At 50.6% G+C, this 18,893-nt stretch overlaps 1 protein-coding gene across 1 annotated transcript in view; it reads left to right on the forward strand.

Moving 5' to 3' along the window:
- thoc2 (THO complex 2) overlaps positions 1–18,893 on the forward strand; it is a 57,459-nt gene that overhangs the window by 5,128 nt on the left and 33,438 nt on the right. Inside the window, exons 6-18 of the mRNA XM_062524202.1 lie at positions 588–709; positions 3,533–3,666; positions 4,094–4,254; positions 5,084–5,176; positions 5,376–5,531; positions 8,400–8,572; positions 9,029–9,224; positions 9,756–9,797; positions 10,343–10,473; positions 11,612–11,713; positions 16,495–16,579; positions 17,731–17,824; positions 18,549–18,629. Of these exons, the coding sequence (XP_062380186.1) occupies positions 588–709; positions 3,533–3,666; positions 4,094–4,254; positions 5,084–5,176; positions 5,376–5,531; positions 8,400–8,572; positions 9,029–9,224; positions 9,756–9,797; positions 10,343–10,473; positions 11,612–11,713; positions 16,495–16,579; positions 17,731–17,824; positions 18,549–18,629 (1,570 nt within the window). The remainder of the gene's footprint in view (positions 1–587; positions 710–3,532; positions 3,667–4,093; positions 4,255–5,083; positions 5,177–5,375; positions 5,532–8,399; positions 8,573–9,028; positions 9,225–9,755; positions 9,798–10,342; positions 10,474–11,611; positions 11,714–16,494; positions 16,580–17,730; positions 17,825–18,548; positions 18,630–18,893) is intronic.

Raw genomic sequence — 18,893 nt, forward strand, 5'->3', positions numbered from 1 at the left:
GAACAAGTCACACGTTCTGGAAGAGAGGGCTTTTAACAAAGTGTTTCTTAAGCAAATCGGTGGCTTTGGCCAGGCCTTCTCCAAACAAGCATATGCAGTCGGCGGTGGCAAATTGTAAATGGAGGTTTGGAAAAAGCCTCCCCCTCCCTCCCCTCCTTTTTTTTTTTTAAGATATATTTTTCTTGCTTCCTCAGGGTGCCTCGTTCTCCTGTGGGGAAAATTGGAATGAGAATCCTTGTCTTTCTTTTGAGCCGCATATGTAAATGAGTGCTATTTTTAAGTGGCGAGCTGAATGGGGATGCTGGGTGTGCGCGGTGGACATTTGTAAGGTTTATGGATACGTGTGGAACTCAGCAGTTTCGCGCTGTCAGGGCCGCGCACCCACTGATAAGCAATTGAGTCGTTTGCCCCCAGCTCTCCGAGTCCGAGGGACAGGCAATGGCTCCGAGTTCCCCCAATATCAATTGAATTTGTTTGGATTGCTTCTCGGAGGGCAATCAAGCTTTAGGTCTCTCTCAGGACGAGGGACATTATTCATGTCTTCCATCTCTCTCTCCCTGTCTCCCTCTTTCTATCTTTCTTAACAGTTTTGTGTGCCTGACGCCATCCTTAAAGAGAGGCTGGATCCCGAGACGTTGGAGTCCCTCGGCCTCATCAAACAGGCCCAGCAGTTCAACCAGAAGATTGTCAAAATCAAGACCAAGCTATTGTGAGTCTCATTTGCGCGGGTGTGTCAATGTGTGACGTATCAGATACTTGGCAGCGCTAACCACAAGCTCTTGAGTTCAGAGCACGATGCAGAACCACTTCCTTGGGAGTTGCTTTCGCTTTCTTGAGCATATGCCGTGGCCTTTCAATGGGGCGAGTGCCTGCAACGATGCCTGTTTATAAATATTGATTTGGCAATCTTTAACGGTCTCAGGTGAAGGCTGTATATATGTGTTGTCAGCAGGTACCTATTGAGGATCAGTGGAGCTTGACGGTCTGATTACTTGCTGTTTCACTTGCGTTGCTTTAACAGGAGTTGTTGACCCTCCATCCCGGGGAAAATACAGATGGTAGATGGGGAGAGTAAATAAATAAAGAAATAAGCCAGGAGAAGCTAGACTCTGTTTCATTGACTCCTGCTTGGAGAGTGTCCTCAGTCCAACTCATTCGGCAAACACGATTTACATACTGTAGCCCCTCTGACTGTTCTGTCTTCAGAACGAATTGGCTGCCGTTGCCACAGTCCTCTGAGGGAGCCCGGGTAAACTGCTTGTTGGACTCCATAATTTGCTCCCCACCTCATTGTACTGTAAATTAAAAGCAGGCCTCTTGGCTGTCGCTCCTCGACAATGATTAATTTCGCTGCTATTGTGTGCACTGATAGGCCCTAAGAGTTCTTATCAAGATTGGAGAGCTACTCGGCAGCGCTACAAAGCTCCTCTATGCTTACTGCAGCCCAACACACACACACACACACACACACACCCCCCTCCACCCCTCCTTCGTCCCTTGTGCTCTTTGCCTTAACTGTAGAACCGTTCTGTTCCATGTTGATTCAGACATTTTTCAGTCACTGGCCCTCCTCAATTTGTTATTGGTTTCATTTGTGTCCTGCTTGAATGTGAATCAATATGATGGAGAAACCCCAGATATCAGACTAGAGCCATGGGGGAGTTATTTATCAAGTTGAAGCCACTTTTACCGGGAGGCTTGTCTAATTTATTATTTTTGCTTGAATTGTAGAGCAAATTTAAAGGTTCTGAAAGGCTTCTTGGGTTATGAGCACCGGAAACAGATTTTTGTCTATTGAGACAGATAGTCCACACTGTTACAAGTGGATTGGATTTGTGTGTCCAGACATCGTAAACCTATCTGCATGGGTTGCTGTGGTGACAACGTAGGTGTCAGTTGAAGCATGGTTCCAGAACTGCTATTTATTTCAGCCTTGTTCTCATGTATTCATGTCAGCACTTCTCTCTAGTGTCCTCAAAGAGAAGACAATGTGAAGTGTAAAGTTCTTTGGCCATCTGTTAGGAGCCTTTTACTGGCTGTGCTGCTAGCTGCATACGTTCCAGTGCGGCGGTGACACTGGACTTGATGTGTGCTGCTGGAAGGGATGCAAAAGATACTAGATGCACACAGTATTATATGCCCCCTCTTAGTTGCTTAATGATTGTCAACTCCTAGTTTTGCTTACATATACAAGTGAATTTCACAAAATGGTCCAATTTTGTAGCAAAATGTATGCTAAAGCCACACCTATCCTCGTATAGGTCACTTGACAATTTGTCTGCACTACCTCATTTAGACAAGTCTGCAACAACAAATAAGGTTTTCTTTGATGACCCTCAAATACACATCTGTATTTGCAGTGCACACGACTTCTTTGACCATCATGATATTACACACTGCTGTGCCGTATGTCTAGTGTGTGTCAGTCTGTGCAAAAATGTGCACTGGGTGTGTGTGTTTGTGTGTGTGCGCGTACTAGTCTGCACACTAGGTTGCTGTTCCAAAACTGATTTAATGCAGGTTCCAAGCAGGAACATGTGTCGGATGCAGCACTTCCTATCAGTGGAATTAAATGCTGTTAGACGTGCATGCTTGATTGTGCAAGTGATTCAACTTGTGAAATGTAAAAGTTTGAACCTGTCCATCACAAGATATGCATGTCTTGAGGAAGTGAATTAAATATGTCAATTGTAGCGCTCCCTATGTAGCTAATTGATCAAACTTTTGCAACATTTAGGGAATGTGGTAGAGATGCAGCATGTCAAATTTCAGTAACTTTGTTTCGGCTGCTGGACTCTGATTGGTTGGTTGTTGGCGGCCATTTTGTTGTGAGGCAAATGAAACCCAAAGAGCGACTTGCAGGTTGACAACTACTTTTACTTCATGTGTAGCAAAATTAGTTGATATGTTTTCAAGTGAGTTTTGTAAAAAAAAATGTACACAATAGCATTTAGTAATTTTTATAGCTACATTTTTCAATGTTGTATAAAAGATGGTGATGGTATGGTATGGTCATGGAGGGTGAAGTCTGGCCAAGTTAGTCAGTTATAACAATGGATAATAATAATAAATGGATAATAAGACACCAGTGAATCCAACATTGTGAATTCACATTCCTGGTGACTGATATTTTTAACTTCTTATGTGTTAAGTTTTCATCAGGAAAGTGGGAACTCTTAGTTGACATGGAGTTTTCCTTTCAAACCCAATGAGTTGGATTAATTGCTTTTATGAATGTCTGCTTCCGAACCGACTCTTCACCAAATAGTATGATTACCAGTCCAAAGATAGCACCACCACTCCACTCCAAATCTCGTGTCTCCGTTCGCCCTGAACAAGTCCGCTCTCCCGCCTCCGACTACATGGCCTCATCAGAAAGTTCTGCTGGTGTTAATTAATTCCTGCTGATTACCCTTGTTTGGGGCACAGTGCCCTCTTGGGCACACTCTGACTCCACACCCCTCTCTCTTTCTCTCCTCCTCCTCCTCCTCCTCCTCCTCCACCCCCTCCTCCCCCTCCTCCACCCCTGCAGCTACAAACAGCAGAAGTTTAATTTGTTGCGGGAGGAGAACGAGGGCTACGCCAAGCTGATCACGGAGCTGGGCCAGGACCTGTCAGGCAACATCACCAGCCACCTCGTCCTGGAGAACATCAAGTCTTTAATAGGTACGCCTCAACTTTTCCCTCCGCCAGCTGGGGGGGAGGTCGCCGGGGAGAGCACGGCACTCACCCACGTCCGCACGCCCCGAGATGATTAAGACGGAAGTTAATTAAAGCGGAGCAGAGTCGTCGTGTTTGTGTCGAGTCGTGCAGATCACAGAATTTTTTTAAAAATGTATTTTTTTTGGGTGACAGTGGGAAAGGTTCAGCAAAGTTCACAGGTGTGCAGGTAGTCATGATGGCTTGTAATGAATGTGGAATTGCTTGTTTGGAGGGGGTACCAGGCAGACAGTTTGCCAGCTGTTTGTTCTTCTCTGTGCTGCTACGCGGCAAATCACTCAACCACAAGTCGAGAGAAGTGTGAAGCGTTGGGGGTGATACTATAACGTCGTCCTACGTGGCGGCTTCCTTCCCTCCTTCTGTGGTGCTGCAGGATGCTTCAATCTGGACCCCAACCGCGTGCTGGACATCATCCTGGAGGTGTACGAGTGCCGCTCGGACCAGGACGAGTTCTTCGTGGCGCTCATCAAGTCCTACATGTGCGAGCACCAGACCCTCTGCCACATCCTCGGCTTCAAGTTCAAATTCCACCAGGTCAGTAACCTGACAATCTTGCACGTAAACACACGCACGCACACACACACACACCTCAAGCTAGTCTACATGCACACACAGCTCAAATGAACACACGCGCACACACCTCGCAGAAAGTCTACACGCACGTACATGCACACACACACACACACCTAACTCAAGCAAGTTGCTACATGCATGCATACACACATTCAAGTTCCACCAGGTGATTAGTTCGCCAGTCTAGCGAATGTGTGCGCACACACATGCTCATACAGACAGGCATACAAGCGCAGTCAGACACGTTGCACACACACACACGCACACATTGCGTACACGCACACACATACCCTTTTCACACCATGTGTCCTCATTAAATCACTTTAATTAGCCTCCTGTGAGTATTTTAGGCAAGTTGCTTTCCACTCCCACTTTGGGATGCTGGAGCAAATGATGGCTTTTTTGGTTGCAGCGAGGCCCTCGTAATTAGGGGAGGATCTTATCGTGTCCATCTCTCGCCGCGGCTGTGGGTGTGCAGTCTCTATCTCGAGCACGTGTCACAGCGGGGGGGCTTTATACAACAGTTCCACTTTCAACTAATCAAGTTTAGACGTTAAAATGTGTTTTTTCTGTATGGTTCATTTTAATCCCCCGCTCCAAAAAAAAAACTAGTTCCACTTAATAGTCTTGGTGTCTACCCTTTTCAATCCACCGAAAAATGTCACTGCAGCCAAGTTGAGTGAGAGGCTTGATGTTCAGTGAAATCTAAATCTATAGTTTGACCCAGACGTAACAGATGTATAATGGTGCGTATCATGCAGCACACTCAACTTGGGTTCTCCCCCTACAGGAGCCTAATGGGGAGACGCCCTCCTCCCTCTACCATGTTGCTGCTGCCCTCCTCCAGCATAACCTCATCGCCCTGGAGGACCTCTATGTGCACGTGAGTCCATCCCCTCTGTCCACTTTCTGTCCACTATCACTAGTGTGGTGGTGTCACCTGCGTCCGTGGCGGACGTTGTGCTCTTTGACGGTTGCTAACCTGGCGTCCTGTCGGTTGTGTGTGTGTGTGTGTGTGTGTGTGTGTGTGTGTGTGTGTGTGTGTGTCTGTGTGTGTGTGTGTGTCCTCCGCGACCGGGCAGCTGGTGCCGGCGGACTCCAGCATCGTGGAGGAGCACAAGCGCGAGATCCTGGAGGCCAAGCAGATCGCCCGCAAGCTCACCATGGTGGTGCTGCCGTCGGAGAAGAACGACGACAAGGAGAAGGAGAAGGACAAAGAGGAGGAGAAGAACGAGAAGGTGAGCGCAGCGCCACGCGTCCCTGATGGAGCCCAGCACACAGGCAGGGCTTAGTGAGCCTGCTAAGTGTGTTTAATGACCGTCTTTAAGGGCTGGATAGGCCAGTGCTAGTAAGACTGTGATTAACTGCTTAATTGTAAACTACAAAGGACAAAGGGCACACCATCCATTTTCTTGAGGGGCCTCAGAATTCAAACAGTCAGGTTGTCTGAAGTACTACTATTATTGTTTTCTACTGTAGAACCAAAACAGTCGTACAGCAGTTAGAATGGCACATGTTCCATGGAAGATGAGCATGGGCTGTAATCACTGGTTAATGAACACAAACAGTGACTCTGTAACTGAGTCTTATGCTGTCAGCAAAGAATAATTTTTTACCAACAATGTGACCCTGCAAGGCAAAACCAGTCGCTTTGGTAAAATTTACAAAATTAAGTCATTGTGCTCCCATGAACGGCCATAAACTAAGCTTTCCAATGATATGTATATTGATGGTATTTGAAAAACTATCGCTAAGATAACTGCATTCAAAGTTGACATGGGTCTCCTGTCACGACATGCCAGAAATGGAGAAATCGGCGTGGACAACGGGAATGACTGCTAATGTATTGAATCTTCACCGGGTTTAAGAGTCAAAACTGATATTTTTCCGTGAAATGTGTTCACGATATGAACGTGACGTGTAGACTGTATACTGGCGAATGAAGCAAAAACGTGAAATTCAACATTTTAGCCCGAACATTTGTTTATCGTGGATTTTCTCAATACATCATTTGCTTTGCAGGGTCACTAATGGTTATATATATAATGCAACACTGGAATTTTGTGTCCAGAAAACTGTGTGAAGATGTGCGGTGAGCCACTACCAGCGTTGACTCTTTGACCCGGTCACATAGCCCCCTCACTCCTGTAGCTCCATCTTTGAACCGAGCGTAGAGAGTAATTATGCGGGCGCTGTTGCCCTGACGCCTCCCATCAAGGCGCTCCAGTCAGCACCGATTCCTGCGTGTAGTTAAGACTCCCCCGCCCCATGCCGAGTGATCCATTCCATTTTAATGCCGACGTGGTTCCTGGGCTCTAGCTTCCTCCCCGGCACATGGGCCTCTTGAGGCGCGGCGCGTCGTTAGCGCGGGGGTGCTCTGCGTGGGCTCGGCCGCCGAGGAGCCCTTTGCCTGAGTGTAGCACGGAGACGCTAGGCCCCCCTAATTGTGTTTCTTAATGAAGCGCTCCGGCCCCCCGCAGCAGGAGTTGGTGTGTGCGTGCGTGTATGTGTGCGTGTGTGCGTGTGTGCGTGTGTGTGTGTGTGCGTGTGTGTGTGTGTGTGCCCGAATGTGCGTGCATGTGACTGTGTGTGTGTGTGCGTGCATCTGTGTGTGCTTGTCGAAGCCCCACACACACATCCCCCCCACCCCCAAGTGTCTGTGTGTGTGTGTGTGCGTTCTGTGTGTGTGTGTGTGTGTGCGTTCTGTGTGTGTGTGCTTGTCGGAGCCCCCCCCCCCCACCCCCAAGCATGCCTGGGGAGTCATACGAGCCGCCGGCTAGCCGGGCGAGCCGATCACACGTAACATTAATTTCCTCGGGAGAACGAGGCGGCGCCTGTGTTTTAATTAAAAGATTACATCCGCGCCTGTCATATTGGGCCTTTGTCAGGGGCCGGCGACTTGATTGTGTAGCGGCCATGTTGCCTCTCTCGTCCCCCCCCCACCCCCAGATGCGGCGGCCACCGCTGCTGCCGTCATCAATCACGTCGGGGCTGACAGTGAGTGATGGGGGCTCGGAGTGAAGGCTGGGCTGTCGGGCCCGCTGATGCGGAACACACATACAAGCACATATTTGCAAGTGCGCGCAAAACGCGCACACATCACACACGCCAGGTATGCTAACGTCACGCTTCACCACACACACACACACACACACACACACACACACACACACACACACAGCGCTCTTTCTGCCAGTGATCAGCGATATGACACAGTACCATGTGCCGTCCACCACACACACATACACGTGAGCCTCTTAACCCTGCAAACAGAATCCCTAAACGGTCAGGCAGCGGGGAACCCTGCTGAAACACACACATACACACACACACCTGCCTCACTCCCACTAATTGGCCTCCCGTCACGGGTCGGGCCCGCTGATCTCCCCCTCGCCCCCCCCCCCCCCCCACACACACATGCACTCTGGCTGCGCTGCGTGGCCCGCGTCTGGGTGGCGCTGGTCTTGCGTCGCTCCTCCTTAGCAGGGGTGGAGGGGTGGAGGAGTGGAGGGGTGGAGGAGTGGATTAGTGGCGTGCAGCCTCTGCCTCTGCCTCTGCCTCTGCCTCTGCCTCTGCTGGGGGGGCATCCCTGAGCGCTGCTCGGCGGGGCGAGGCCTCCTGGAGGTGCAGGTGTGTTGATGAACTGGGTGAGAGTGCACGCACGGCGCTCTGCTAAATAATTTACTCCCCATATGCCTCCCGCCGCAGTCAGCTGGGCCTCGCTTGCTCTCCCTCTCGCTCTCTCCCTCTCTATCTCCTCTCCCTCTCTCTCTCGCTGTCTTTCTCTCTCCCTCTCTCTCTCGCTGTCTTTCTCCCCCTCTCTCTCGCTCTCTCCCTCTCTCTCTCTCTCTCTCTCTCTCTCTCTCTGCAGCCTCTTCGTGGCCCTGGCTGCTTCTGACAAACAACCCCCACTTCCAGCCCACCGTTCTGCTTCTTCCTAACACTGCATCACCGTCACTCTGCTGCTCCCTAACACTCTCTCTCTCTCTCTCTCTCTCTCTCTCTCTCTCTCTCTCTCTCTCTCTCTCTCTCTCTCTCTCTCTCTCTCTCTCTCTCTCTCTCTCTCTCTCTCTCTCTCTCTGTCTTTCCTTTGTCTTCCCCTGCAGCCGCCCAACAACCAGAAGCTGGGTCTGCTGGAGGCGTTGCTGAGCATCGGCGACTGGCAGCATGCGCAGAGCATCATGGAGCAGATGCCCGCCTTCTACGCCACGTCGCACCGCGCCATCGCCCTCGCCCTGTGCCAGCTGCTGCACATCCTCATCGAGCCGCTCTACCGCAGGTGAGATGACGCCGCCACATGCTCGCAGTCAGACATGCTCACACCTGTTCACACACAGACAGACTTTACTTTGCACCCCCCATGTATTTACATTCGAATTCTTAATACTCTTTGGCTCAATCATCAAAGTGCTTCTAATACTTAATATCCTTTGGCTTAACCATTGGGAGTTGGGGGTTTTGAAAAGGAAAGTGTATTAGGCTTGTCCACAGATGAGGACCAATGAACAATACTAGGGCCTATCAACCAGTGGCTGTGCCCCATTGGTGCTCTGTAAAGGAGCTGCAAGTAGTCTCTGAGCCTTCATTTAATACTGTACTTTACTGTGGGGAAGCACCATTTTGTTTTTACCTCACAGCCCACAACCATTGTCCTCAGTTTGCTTCTTGGGTTAGTCACCATCAGTTGAAAAGCCCTGCTAACGAAGCCACTGGGTTTGTGTGATGGCTGTTTCAGGGCGGCGGTGCCCAAAGGTGCCAAAGGACGTCAGCTGAAGGCGCTGCAGAGCAGCCAGGCTCCGCGGCCGGTGGACACCTTCGAGGGCCTGTCCCGTGACGTCATCACCATGCTGGGCTACCTGGGCCCGCACCTGTCCCACGACGCCGTCCTCTTCGCCAAGATCGTCCGCCTGGGCAAGAGCTTCATGAAGGAGGTAGCGTTAAGCCGCGCCAGTCCAATAACACGGAGTCCAATTAGCGCTGCGCTAGTCTCCGTTTAGTTTCATCTTGTCACGGCCATTTGTTAGCACGGTTGACGTCGGAGTAGCTGTCACCGTCTCAACGGATGTTTGTGTCTTTGACGATTGTCATTCTGGCAATTTGTTCTTTGCCTGCTGAGTCTGTGTGTGTGACTCAACAGTGTTGCCAGTGTCCTAATTAGACAGGTACGAGGGATCCTGTGTGTCCAAGTGAAGTGTCTTGTCACTAGACTCCCTGGTAAAGTTTATTCTGTCGAAAGTAGCGTGACGAACGTGGGTTTGTTTTGTCGGGTTTTCTTATGTTCGCACACGCATAACAAAGCCTGTCCTTTTTTTATACCGCGAGTTTGTTTAGACCTGTAGTTGCCTGCTGTGTTCAAACTTCAGATGGTTTATGTTACCAAACACACTTCTCTCTCTCTCTCTCTCTCCCTCTCTCCCTCCCTTGCTCTCTCTCTCTCCATCTCTCCCTCTCTTCCTCCACAGTATCAGACAGTAGACAGCAGACCGGATTCCAAGGAGGAGATGGTAAGAGACCACCTCCGATGTTCCCTTTCATGCGTCTCCCTCTCGCCCCAGTGTATATTTAAACAGCGCTCTCTCGCTCCAGCCGTCCTCCTGTGGCTTTCGCTTGTTTACCGAGAGGGGCCACCCCAGCCCCTCACCTCGCTTCAACCCGCCGGCTAGAGACTCTCTGTGTGTGTGTGTGTGTGTGTGTGTGTGTGTGTGTGTGTGCGCTGAGTGAGTGGGTGCTTGCTCGTTGCCACTCTGTAGTCCAGCTGGAGGCCGGGCGCTGCAGCGGTTGTGTGCCAGCGCTGCAGATAGGGCTCCGGGCGCCAGCCCAGCCCAGAGGGCCACTAGCTGTTTATGAGGCCTTACATCGGGCCGCCACGCTGCCTGCATTACGGCTTTATGGGCTGTGCTGAGAGAGAGGGAGACAGAGACATTTCTCTAGGCACCATTGAGCTGCTGTCTCTTTTTTAATCTTGTGATTTACTTTTCTTCTTGCTTCTCTCTTTCTCCTTTTGTCATTTCTTTCTTCTCTCTCTTTCTTCTCTCTCTCTCTCCCTCAGGACTCCATGTTGAGTTGTTTCCTCAGTATCTCTGACCAGGTGCTGCTGCCCTCTCTAACCCTCATGGATTGCAACGCCTGCATGTCTGAGGAGCTCTGGGGCTTCTTCAAGCTCTTCCCATACCAGCACAGGTACACACACACACACACACACACACACACACACACACTAGAGGTGTGCAATATACATGTCGCACATTACATCCATACATTCTCCAAATCAGAAGGTGCCTGCAGCAGAAACGGCAGATGAGCTGTACTCTGTGTGTCTGCATAGGTTTACAGTGAATCCTAAGTAAAAGTTCAACTTCAGCTGCAGATGTTCTCTTGGGGAAATTGTTAGTCTATCTTCTTCTCAGCCAATGCAGCTGGCAGCACAGGTTATTGATCATTATCGTAATGATGCTGTTCATAATTAATAGAGCTGTAATAATGTGCACATCATAACTGAAATCCCGCCACTCAGATCCACAAACTTGTGTCGCTGTGTGAGAAGGTAGACCCCTTCCAGTGTTTACCGCTTTAATGTGTGCATGTCGTTTCTCAGAATCAGAAATTCAGTATTTTAAAATTTTAGATCAATATAATTGTAATATTGTATATTATCATTTACGTGTGTGTAGTGTTCAGTCCAATTTGTAGTACCTCTAGTGTTCTTATTGAAATGTTTTTCACACATGCACACACACACACACACACACACAGCATAGTCGAGGTATGTATTGAACGGTAGGTAAAAAATCGTGATTGAAGCTGAATCGTGAGTTTGGTGTATCGTTACAGCGCTAACAAATAATGAGCTGTAAAGTAATGCATGTTTGAAGGATGTTGACTTATATTATATTATATTATATTATCGTAAAGAAACATGTCGTCCATATCACACACACACTCACACACACTCACACACCACCCCTCCCTGCCTCTCTGTCACCAAACCCCCGTCTCTCTGGAGCACCCCAGAGTCCCCCTGCCCCCCTGATGCTCCTCTGTTCCTGTAATTGAGAGAGCATCGATGTGTTGCTGGCACAGCAGACTCCGACAGACTGCAGAGCAACTTGAGGGAGCACTTCCAAAAGCCCCATCCCCCAAAGTGCCATACCTGGACCAAGCTCACACAGCAGTTCTAAAGAAAAGTTAACAACTGCTTTAAGTACTTAGTTGTGTTGGAAACTCCAAACAGAAGCCTGACCCTCGCGGGGTCCTGAAGCATGCAGTGTGTTAGTCCATTGAGGGGGTGTGTTCTCATGTTCCGGCGTGTTCCGTGCAGGTACCGGTTGTACGGCCAGTGGAAGAACGAGACGTACGGCAGCCACCCTCTGCTGGTGAAGGTGAAGGCCCAGACGGTGGACCGGGCCAAGTACATCATGAAGTGAGTGCCCACCCCCCAACCCAGTCATCGCACCAATCATCTCATACGTCTGGAACTGCCCAAGCGGCCTTTTTGACCCTTACATTTTAAACTCGATATTCAATCAGCAGCAGTGTTTTTTTTTTGCCTTGTAACTTCTTGAAACGGTCGAAATGACCCATCGCGGCAGTTCTTAGTGCTAAACTCATTTCACAGCTCACTGCAGTCTCAATATTAGCGCACTGAAAACAGTTGCGGTTACAAACATGGAGGCATCATTCCTTCTGCTGCATTTTAAAGAGGAAAGAAGGAGAAACCCTCTTTGTCTTAATCATGGTACACACACACACACGCACACAGACACTTGTGTTAATTACCCCTGGGAGAGGGCTGCTCTAGGAAGCACTTTGCCTCGTAAATTGCACAAAAGGTAACGAGATGTCTTCCCCTCAGCGCCACCTTAAGGCACGGCTTCCTCCAGACAGAAAGGAGTGTTTATTTAGCACTTTGTCTGTCTGTGTGTGTGTGTGTGTGTGTGTGTGTGTGTGTGAGCGTGCGTGCGTGCGTACGAGCCTGCATCCGTATGCGCCATGCATAGTTAATGGGCGCTCTTAATGAACTGCGGGATTAATAAAATTGCTACATCAGGGTTAGACTGCATTCTTTCTTTGATGGGTCCTGAATAAATAAAGGTATTTGGAGAGCTAATGAGCGCGGGGTGGGAGGGAGGGGGTGGGTGGGTGGAGACAGTGGAGGCGAGAGGTAGAGAGTCAAGGAGGAGGAGGTTAGAGGGGTGGGAGAGGTGGAGGAAAGAATGGAGAGAGAGGGGGAAAGAGAAGACCTTGTAAAGGAGAGCCACTTGTGCGGAGGACAGAGAAGCGGACGTGCAGGAGAGCGGGTGTAGAACATCATTAAAGGAGTTTAGTGGAAGTGGACGAGACGTGCGGTCAAAGCATCGGAATGCAACCAGGGGAGGGAGGACACAAGGACAGAGGAGCTGGCTGACCGTCCGTCCCGCTGGCCGCCGGAGCGGTGGCCAAGCGGTGAGGGGAGGCGGCCAGGCCATCGCCCCGAGAACTGCTCCTCCAACTGCTCACCGGCACACTCTGTACACACTCAGTACACAGAGAGGTACACAGAGAGGTACACAGAGAGGCAGAATGGGGCATTTGGAGTCCTGCTGCAAAACCTGCACTAGGAGTGATTCTGACTGCATTTAGCTGCTTGGGAACCAGTCCCTATCTAATATGGTGCCAGCTGCCCTGCAACCAAAACATGGGGAGGAGAATAAGCATGGATGAGTGTTCATTCTCTCCTGTTTGGACCAAACATGGTGTCCTGAACAGAAACCCGGGTCACAATCTGCTTGTTTATGATAGTGTTTTAACTCAAAGCATACACACATAGAAACACACACACACCGGCATATCCCCTTGTGTATAGATAAGGATGGTGCTCCCACACAGAAGCAAAGAAAGAGTGTGTGTGTGTTTTCTGGTGGCTCTGCAGCACTGCTGTAAGACAGGCCTGTAATCAGAGATGCTGGCAGCCTGGTGTATTTCCCCAGAGTCATCAGCATGTATGTGCTGCTGCCTGCTCCAGAAACACACACACACACACACAAACACACACAGCCCCAGAGGCCATTGCTCCTGTCACTGCTCCCCTGCACCACGCCGCCCACCTCCTGAAGTGCGCGCCTCGGACCGGGGGAGAGCCGACGACCCTCAGAGCACAGAGCTCAAGAGAGCCACAGCAGTGCAGCGTAGTACAGGCAGAAGGAGCTGGAGCACTTTGTACTGCAGACCAATACGAAGTGGTGTTGTGGTTGTGTTTGTGCTGTGTTTGTGCTGTGTTTGTGCTGTGTTTGTGCTGTGTTTGTGTTGTGTTTGCGTTGCGCTGTGTTGTGTTGTAAATGAACGTATGTAGATACAGTGAGTGTGAACCATAAAATGGAGGCTGGCCAGAGCTAGTGGCAGTGTAAGAGGGTTTGTTGTTATCGGTAGTTTGTGGAGCATTGATGTCGTGGTGTAAAGAGGGCCTCGGTGAGTTGCAGGTGCACACTGAAAGCACTTAAAAAGAAACCGAGGGCCTGTTTGCCCGAGGAAAAAAGTCTGGAAGTGAGTTTTCAAACAAATCTCTGGAGGTAAGCGCCTTGAGGTGAACTGTGTGTGTGTGTGTGTGTGTGTGCGGTTAAGAGCAGGTCGAATGGCTGCCGCCTCAGCACTGGCGCGGTCCCCCCTCTGTGGAGAGCAGAGAGCGGGACACGTGGGGTCAGCGTGGAGGAGGAGGAGTCCGTGTGGAGATGACCGTCTGGTCATGGTGGACGGTGGAGGAGAGAGCAGGGGAGGGTGAGCCATGAGGAGGGCAAGGGGTGGGGGCGGGGGTGAGGTGAGGTGAGGTAGCCTTGTGTGGTCAGCGCGTGTGTGTGTGTGTGTGTGTGTGTGTGTTCGGGCGGGCTAGTCCAGGTGATGGAGTGCTAGGGACTGCAGTGCTGCCGCAGAGGAGTTTTGCCGGGCGCTGGAGCGGAAATGAAGCACTGCTCTTGATTCTGGAGGATTAGGGAGAGCTGAGACATATATACACACACACACACACACACACACACACACACACACACACACACGCACACACGCACACACACACACACACACACACACACACACACGCGCGCGCGCGCGGAGTGAGCTAGCAAGCCGGTGTTCAGGAGATTCTCATTTGATCAACATCATCACAGCTCTGCACCAAAGCAGTGGGATTTGAGGGGGGATAAGCGTTGGGTATGTTTGCGGCGGCTCCGATCCTGACGGCACGCGGGCACCGCCGCAGTGTGGACCGCTCAGCCGGGCATCTCACCTCACCTCACCGGAGGGCAGCCCGCCCGCCCGTCCGTCCGCCTATTGGCATTCTGCAGGCTCCGCCAAGCAGCCAAAAGCACCGAGTTTCAACTGGCCGAAAAGAACCTTTGAGCTTTCGGTGTCAAGGCACTTAACTTCTCTGCCGATATACACACGCGGTTGTTTTCGAGTGTGTGTGTGTGTGTGTGTGTGTGTGTGTGTGTGTGTGTGTGTGTGTGTGTGTGTGTGTGTGTGTGTGTGTGTGTGTGTGTGTGTGTGTGTGTGTGTGTGTGTGTGTGTGTGTGTGTGTGTGTGTGTGTGTGTGTGTGTGTGTGTGTGTTCGTTCCTGCAAACGGAACATAAAGCACCCTCTCGGGCTCGGTCGCCCACCCATGAATCAGGAGATGTCATCCCAGTCGGCGCATTCTCTCTGCTGAAGGTTAAGCAAACCAATTATACTTGCCCATGGTGGTGGGGGCCGAGCGAGAGGAACACCACCCTCACCCGTACTCCACCTCCATCCTGCCCCACTGCAGCACCTCCTCCACTCCTCCACTCTTCCACTCCTCCTCCTGCTCCAAGTTCTCCTCCTCCTCTCTCTCTCTTGTGTTTCTTTACCTTTTTTGTTTTTTCACCCTCTCGTACGTTCCTCTCATCCTCTTTTCATTCTTCTCCCTTTCTTTCTCTCTATCCCTCTCTCTCTGTACGCCTCTCTGCAGTCTTTCCCTGCAGCGCTTCTCGCTTGCATTTTAATCAGCACCCGGCGCCTTATTAAAGCCAATGACACCGTCATGGCTGAGTGACCGGCACTGCCGAGCCTCCCCTTCTCTCCCCTCTCCCCTCCCCCCCCCGCGCCCCACCCTCCTGCCCCTGCGCCGTGCTGCAGGTCTCAGCCTCCACCTCTGCCCGTGTGCCTCAAAGCCCTTCCACAGGCTGCTTGAGCCGCCAACGCTGAGGCCCAAATAGGCCCTGCATGCCTGGGCAGGGACAAGACACACTCCACCTCCACAGCCATAGCCTGGTCACGCCAGACCAGCCGAGAATATCCCACCGGTGACAACACTAGTCTGACACACGACAATGCACTAAAGTTGCCCTCAGACACAACGGGTGAGGGGGCCAGTCAGAGAATGACGCATAGTTTTGCAGTCGGAAGAATGTGGAAATGTATGTGCAGCGTAGGCCTACTTGCATTACAATAATGTGTAGGCATGCTTACATTGTTTCCTGGCTGCTGATGCAGTTTATTATCAGTTTGGAAAAGTGGGAAATGACGTTCGGAATCCCTTGTCAATATTAGTAGTTGGCTGGACCAATGCTTTCAAAGTTATCGTAAAGTCTACGCCCGTTACCATGCTACAGTTGGAAACGTTTCCAAATCAGGAGAGGCCAGACTCTATTGATGAAGTGAAACGAAGTAGTGATTTTACCAGGCTGCCACATCCGCTCCCCATTAAAAGTTCACTCACAACTTGGAGCCAGGAGAGAGGATTGGAAGGAGCGAGGGATAGAAGAGGAAGAGAGGGATAAAAGAAGAGAAGGATGGAAGAAGAGAGGGAGGGAAGACGGTGGGAAAGGGAGCTATATTTTTCTCCTGGGAGAGCAGTCGGGTGCTCCGAGGGAGGCCGTGGCGAGGTGGCGGGCGGGCGGGCGGGCGGCAGCAGGTGTCTGCTGATCAGAGAGCAGTCAGACATGACCGCAGAAGCTGCCGCACAGGAGCTCCAGTGTGGCGCTGCGCCCCCACTCATTAGGCAGCGCTAGATTACTGCAGAGGAGAGACAGCACGGCCGTGTCCATTCCCACCTACTCTCTATTAGCAAATTGGGCTGTGTTTTAGAGCTCCGCGTGTGTTTGTTCTCGTTCACAACCCAGGGTAATATTGGTGTATATGAAATGTGTGCATAAAAATGATATGACAACTTCTATTTCTCATTTCTCTCCCCTTCTCTCTCTCTTTTTTTTCAGACGCTTAACGAAGGAGAATGTGAAGCCGTCTGGGAGGCAGATTGGCAAACTGAGCCACAGTAACCCCACCATCCTCTTTGATTATGTGCGTGCTTTATCGTCTGTGACGGCCGTAATGGTCCAGCAGACTAATGACAGCCTTTTAGCGGCCTCCCCTTTATTATCCGCTCTCTCCGCCATCCATTTTCATTGCTCCCCAGATTAAACAGTATATACATAAACCTGTCCACCTGCCTGGCCTGCGCCAAACAGCCCTCGCTCTCCTCGCTCTCCTCGCTCTCTCTTGCTTTCCCCCCCCCAATCCGCCTCCACAGCATCTTGGCGTAACTGCGCGTCGGAGGAGCGGACGCTAAATTTAGACGCACAATTAGTCAGCAGGGCGAATATCCTCGACGTCGACGAGGAGGACGAGCTGATGGAGGCGCACGAGACGCGGCTCGCCTAGTAACGGTGCGCGGCGAAGGAAGGCGGGGGGGACCCGGTTAAATTTAGTCGCCGGTTAACCTCCAGGGTGCGCCGGCAAAGCGAGTCAAGGTCTGAGTTGCACACGGAACCGACAGGGTGGGGGGAGGGGGGGAGAGGATGCCCTCTCGTCCGTCCGTCGATCGCCGCTGCGTATGCCGCACACGTCCTCTTCCCGAGCAGAGATGGGAAAAACCGCAGCTTAGCGCAGTGATCTCCATAAGATATTCCGATGCAGGGGGGGGGGGCACGGGGGGGGTTGGCTGCCGGATTGGCTGGCGCTCACTCAACACAAACGGGCCTCATTAGCATTTCAGAAGGAATCGCAGAAGAGTCGAGCCTCAAAACAAAAAGCCCAGATCAGCACCGACACTACGCTGGTTGGCCGAGGCACTGGGAGGGGGGAGGGGACAACATTTGATTTACAAAAAAAAAAAACTTTCCCGTGGGATTATTCACACACACGTACGCGCACACACACACACATAGCCCAGAGAAACAAAGGCTTGGGTCTAAATCAATAGCCAGTCGATAGATATCGGCCATAATGATTACAGAGGCTGTGTCAAATCTTCTTGGCACAGAATATTCAATAGCCTAAAAGACTCCGTCAAAAGGTGTTAGTGAGAAATGCTGTCATGGTCGGTGAAGTTCGGGTGGAGGGGAAAAGCAATGCAAAGGATGGTGGAGACTGCTGACAGGCAGAAGAGATCTGTGTGTGTCTGTGTGTGTGAGTGTTTTTGTAAAACAAAAATTTGTCTCCTATCTTTTCAGATCCTGTCACAGATCCAGTGGTACGACAACCTCATCACGCCGGTGGTGGACTCACTCAAGTACCTCACCTCACTCAACTACGACGTGCTAGCCTGTATCCTTCCGCCTGTGGAAATAATTACCTGTGCACCCATCTGCGTGGGCTCCTCTCCGTCTCTCTACCTCTCTTTCTCTCCTCTTTGCTCTCTCTCTCTCTTTCTTTCTTTTTCTCTCCCTCTCTCTCTCCTCTCTCTCTCTCTCTCTCTCTCTCTCTCTTTCTTTTTCTTTTTCTTTTTCTCTCCCTCTCTCTCTCCTCCCTCGTTTTCTCTTTGTGGTATCCACCCACGTGTGTGCAGAATAATAACAGCACGGAGGGATTGCCATTAATGAAGGGGTGTAGAGGAACTTGCTGATCTTTCCCCCTCGAAAAAACGACAGAAAAAGTAGAGGGGGAAAAAAAAACAACCCTGTTATTTATTCAGGCTTCACAGTTGATGAGCCACAACTCACCTTGTCAAAGCGAGGGAGGGAAGAGGGGAAAAAAAACAACCTCCTAGCAGGATTATGACGAGCATGCTAACTCTATTCAGTGTCTCCTATGGATATGATCATCTGTAGCTCTAGCCTGTCATTTAGCACACAAAGCAAGGTTAAGGTTGATAATTGTCAGGTTTTAACTTTGCGGTGTAGGCCTCTCATAATATTCATATATCAAAGACTCATTTTAAGTTCTTTTAATTGTGGCTTTAGCTGTGAAGTGTCTGTCAGAAGAGAAGAGTTGATTTTGCTGTAGTGTAGGCTAATTGCACGGTGTTGAACCTTGACCCCCCTCCGTGTAGACTGCATTATCGAAGCGCTGGCCAATCCGGAGAAAGAGAAGATGAAGCACGACGACACAACCATCTCATCCTGGCTTCAGAGTGAGTGTGTGTGTGTGTGTGTGTGTCTGTCTGTGTGTGTGATCTCCCAGAACCAGTGAAGAGCCGGTGCTTCCCAATCACTGACCTTCTTGGTGCTCTGAGATTCTGTTGGTGGCCTCTTGTTCCTGTGGGCTCCTCAAAGTGCCCCTGGTTGCTTAGTTCAGTTAATGGGAACAGGCCTTCATGAGTGACTGGGTAATGCTTGCATTTCCATGTTTAAAGGGTTTTTATGTGTGTGGGTTTTCTCCCTCTAACTGATGTGAG

Source organism: Sardina pilchardus, chromosome 21 (genome assembly GCF_963854185.1).
Source record: "Sardina pilchardus chromosome 21, fSarPil1.1, whole genome shotgun sequence".
Taxonomy (NCBI): Eukaryota; Metazoa; Chordata; class Actinopteri; order Clupeiformes; family Clupeidae; genus Sardina; species Sardina pilchardus.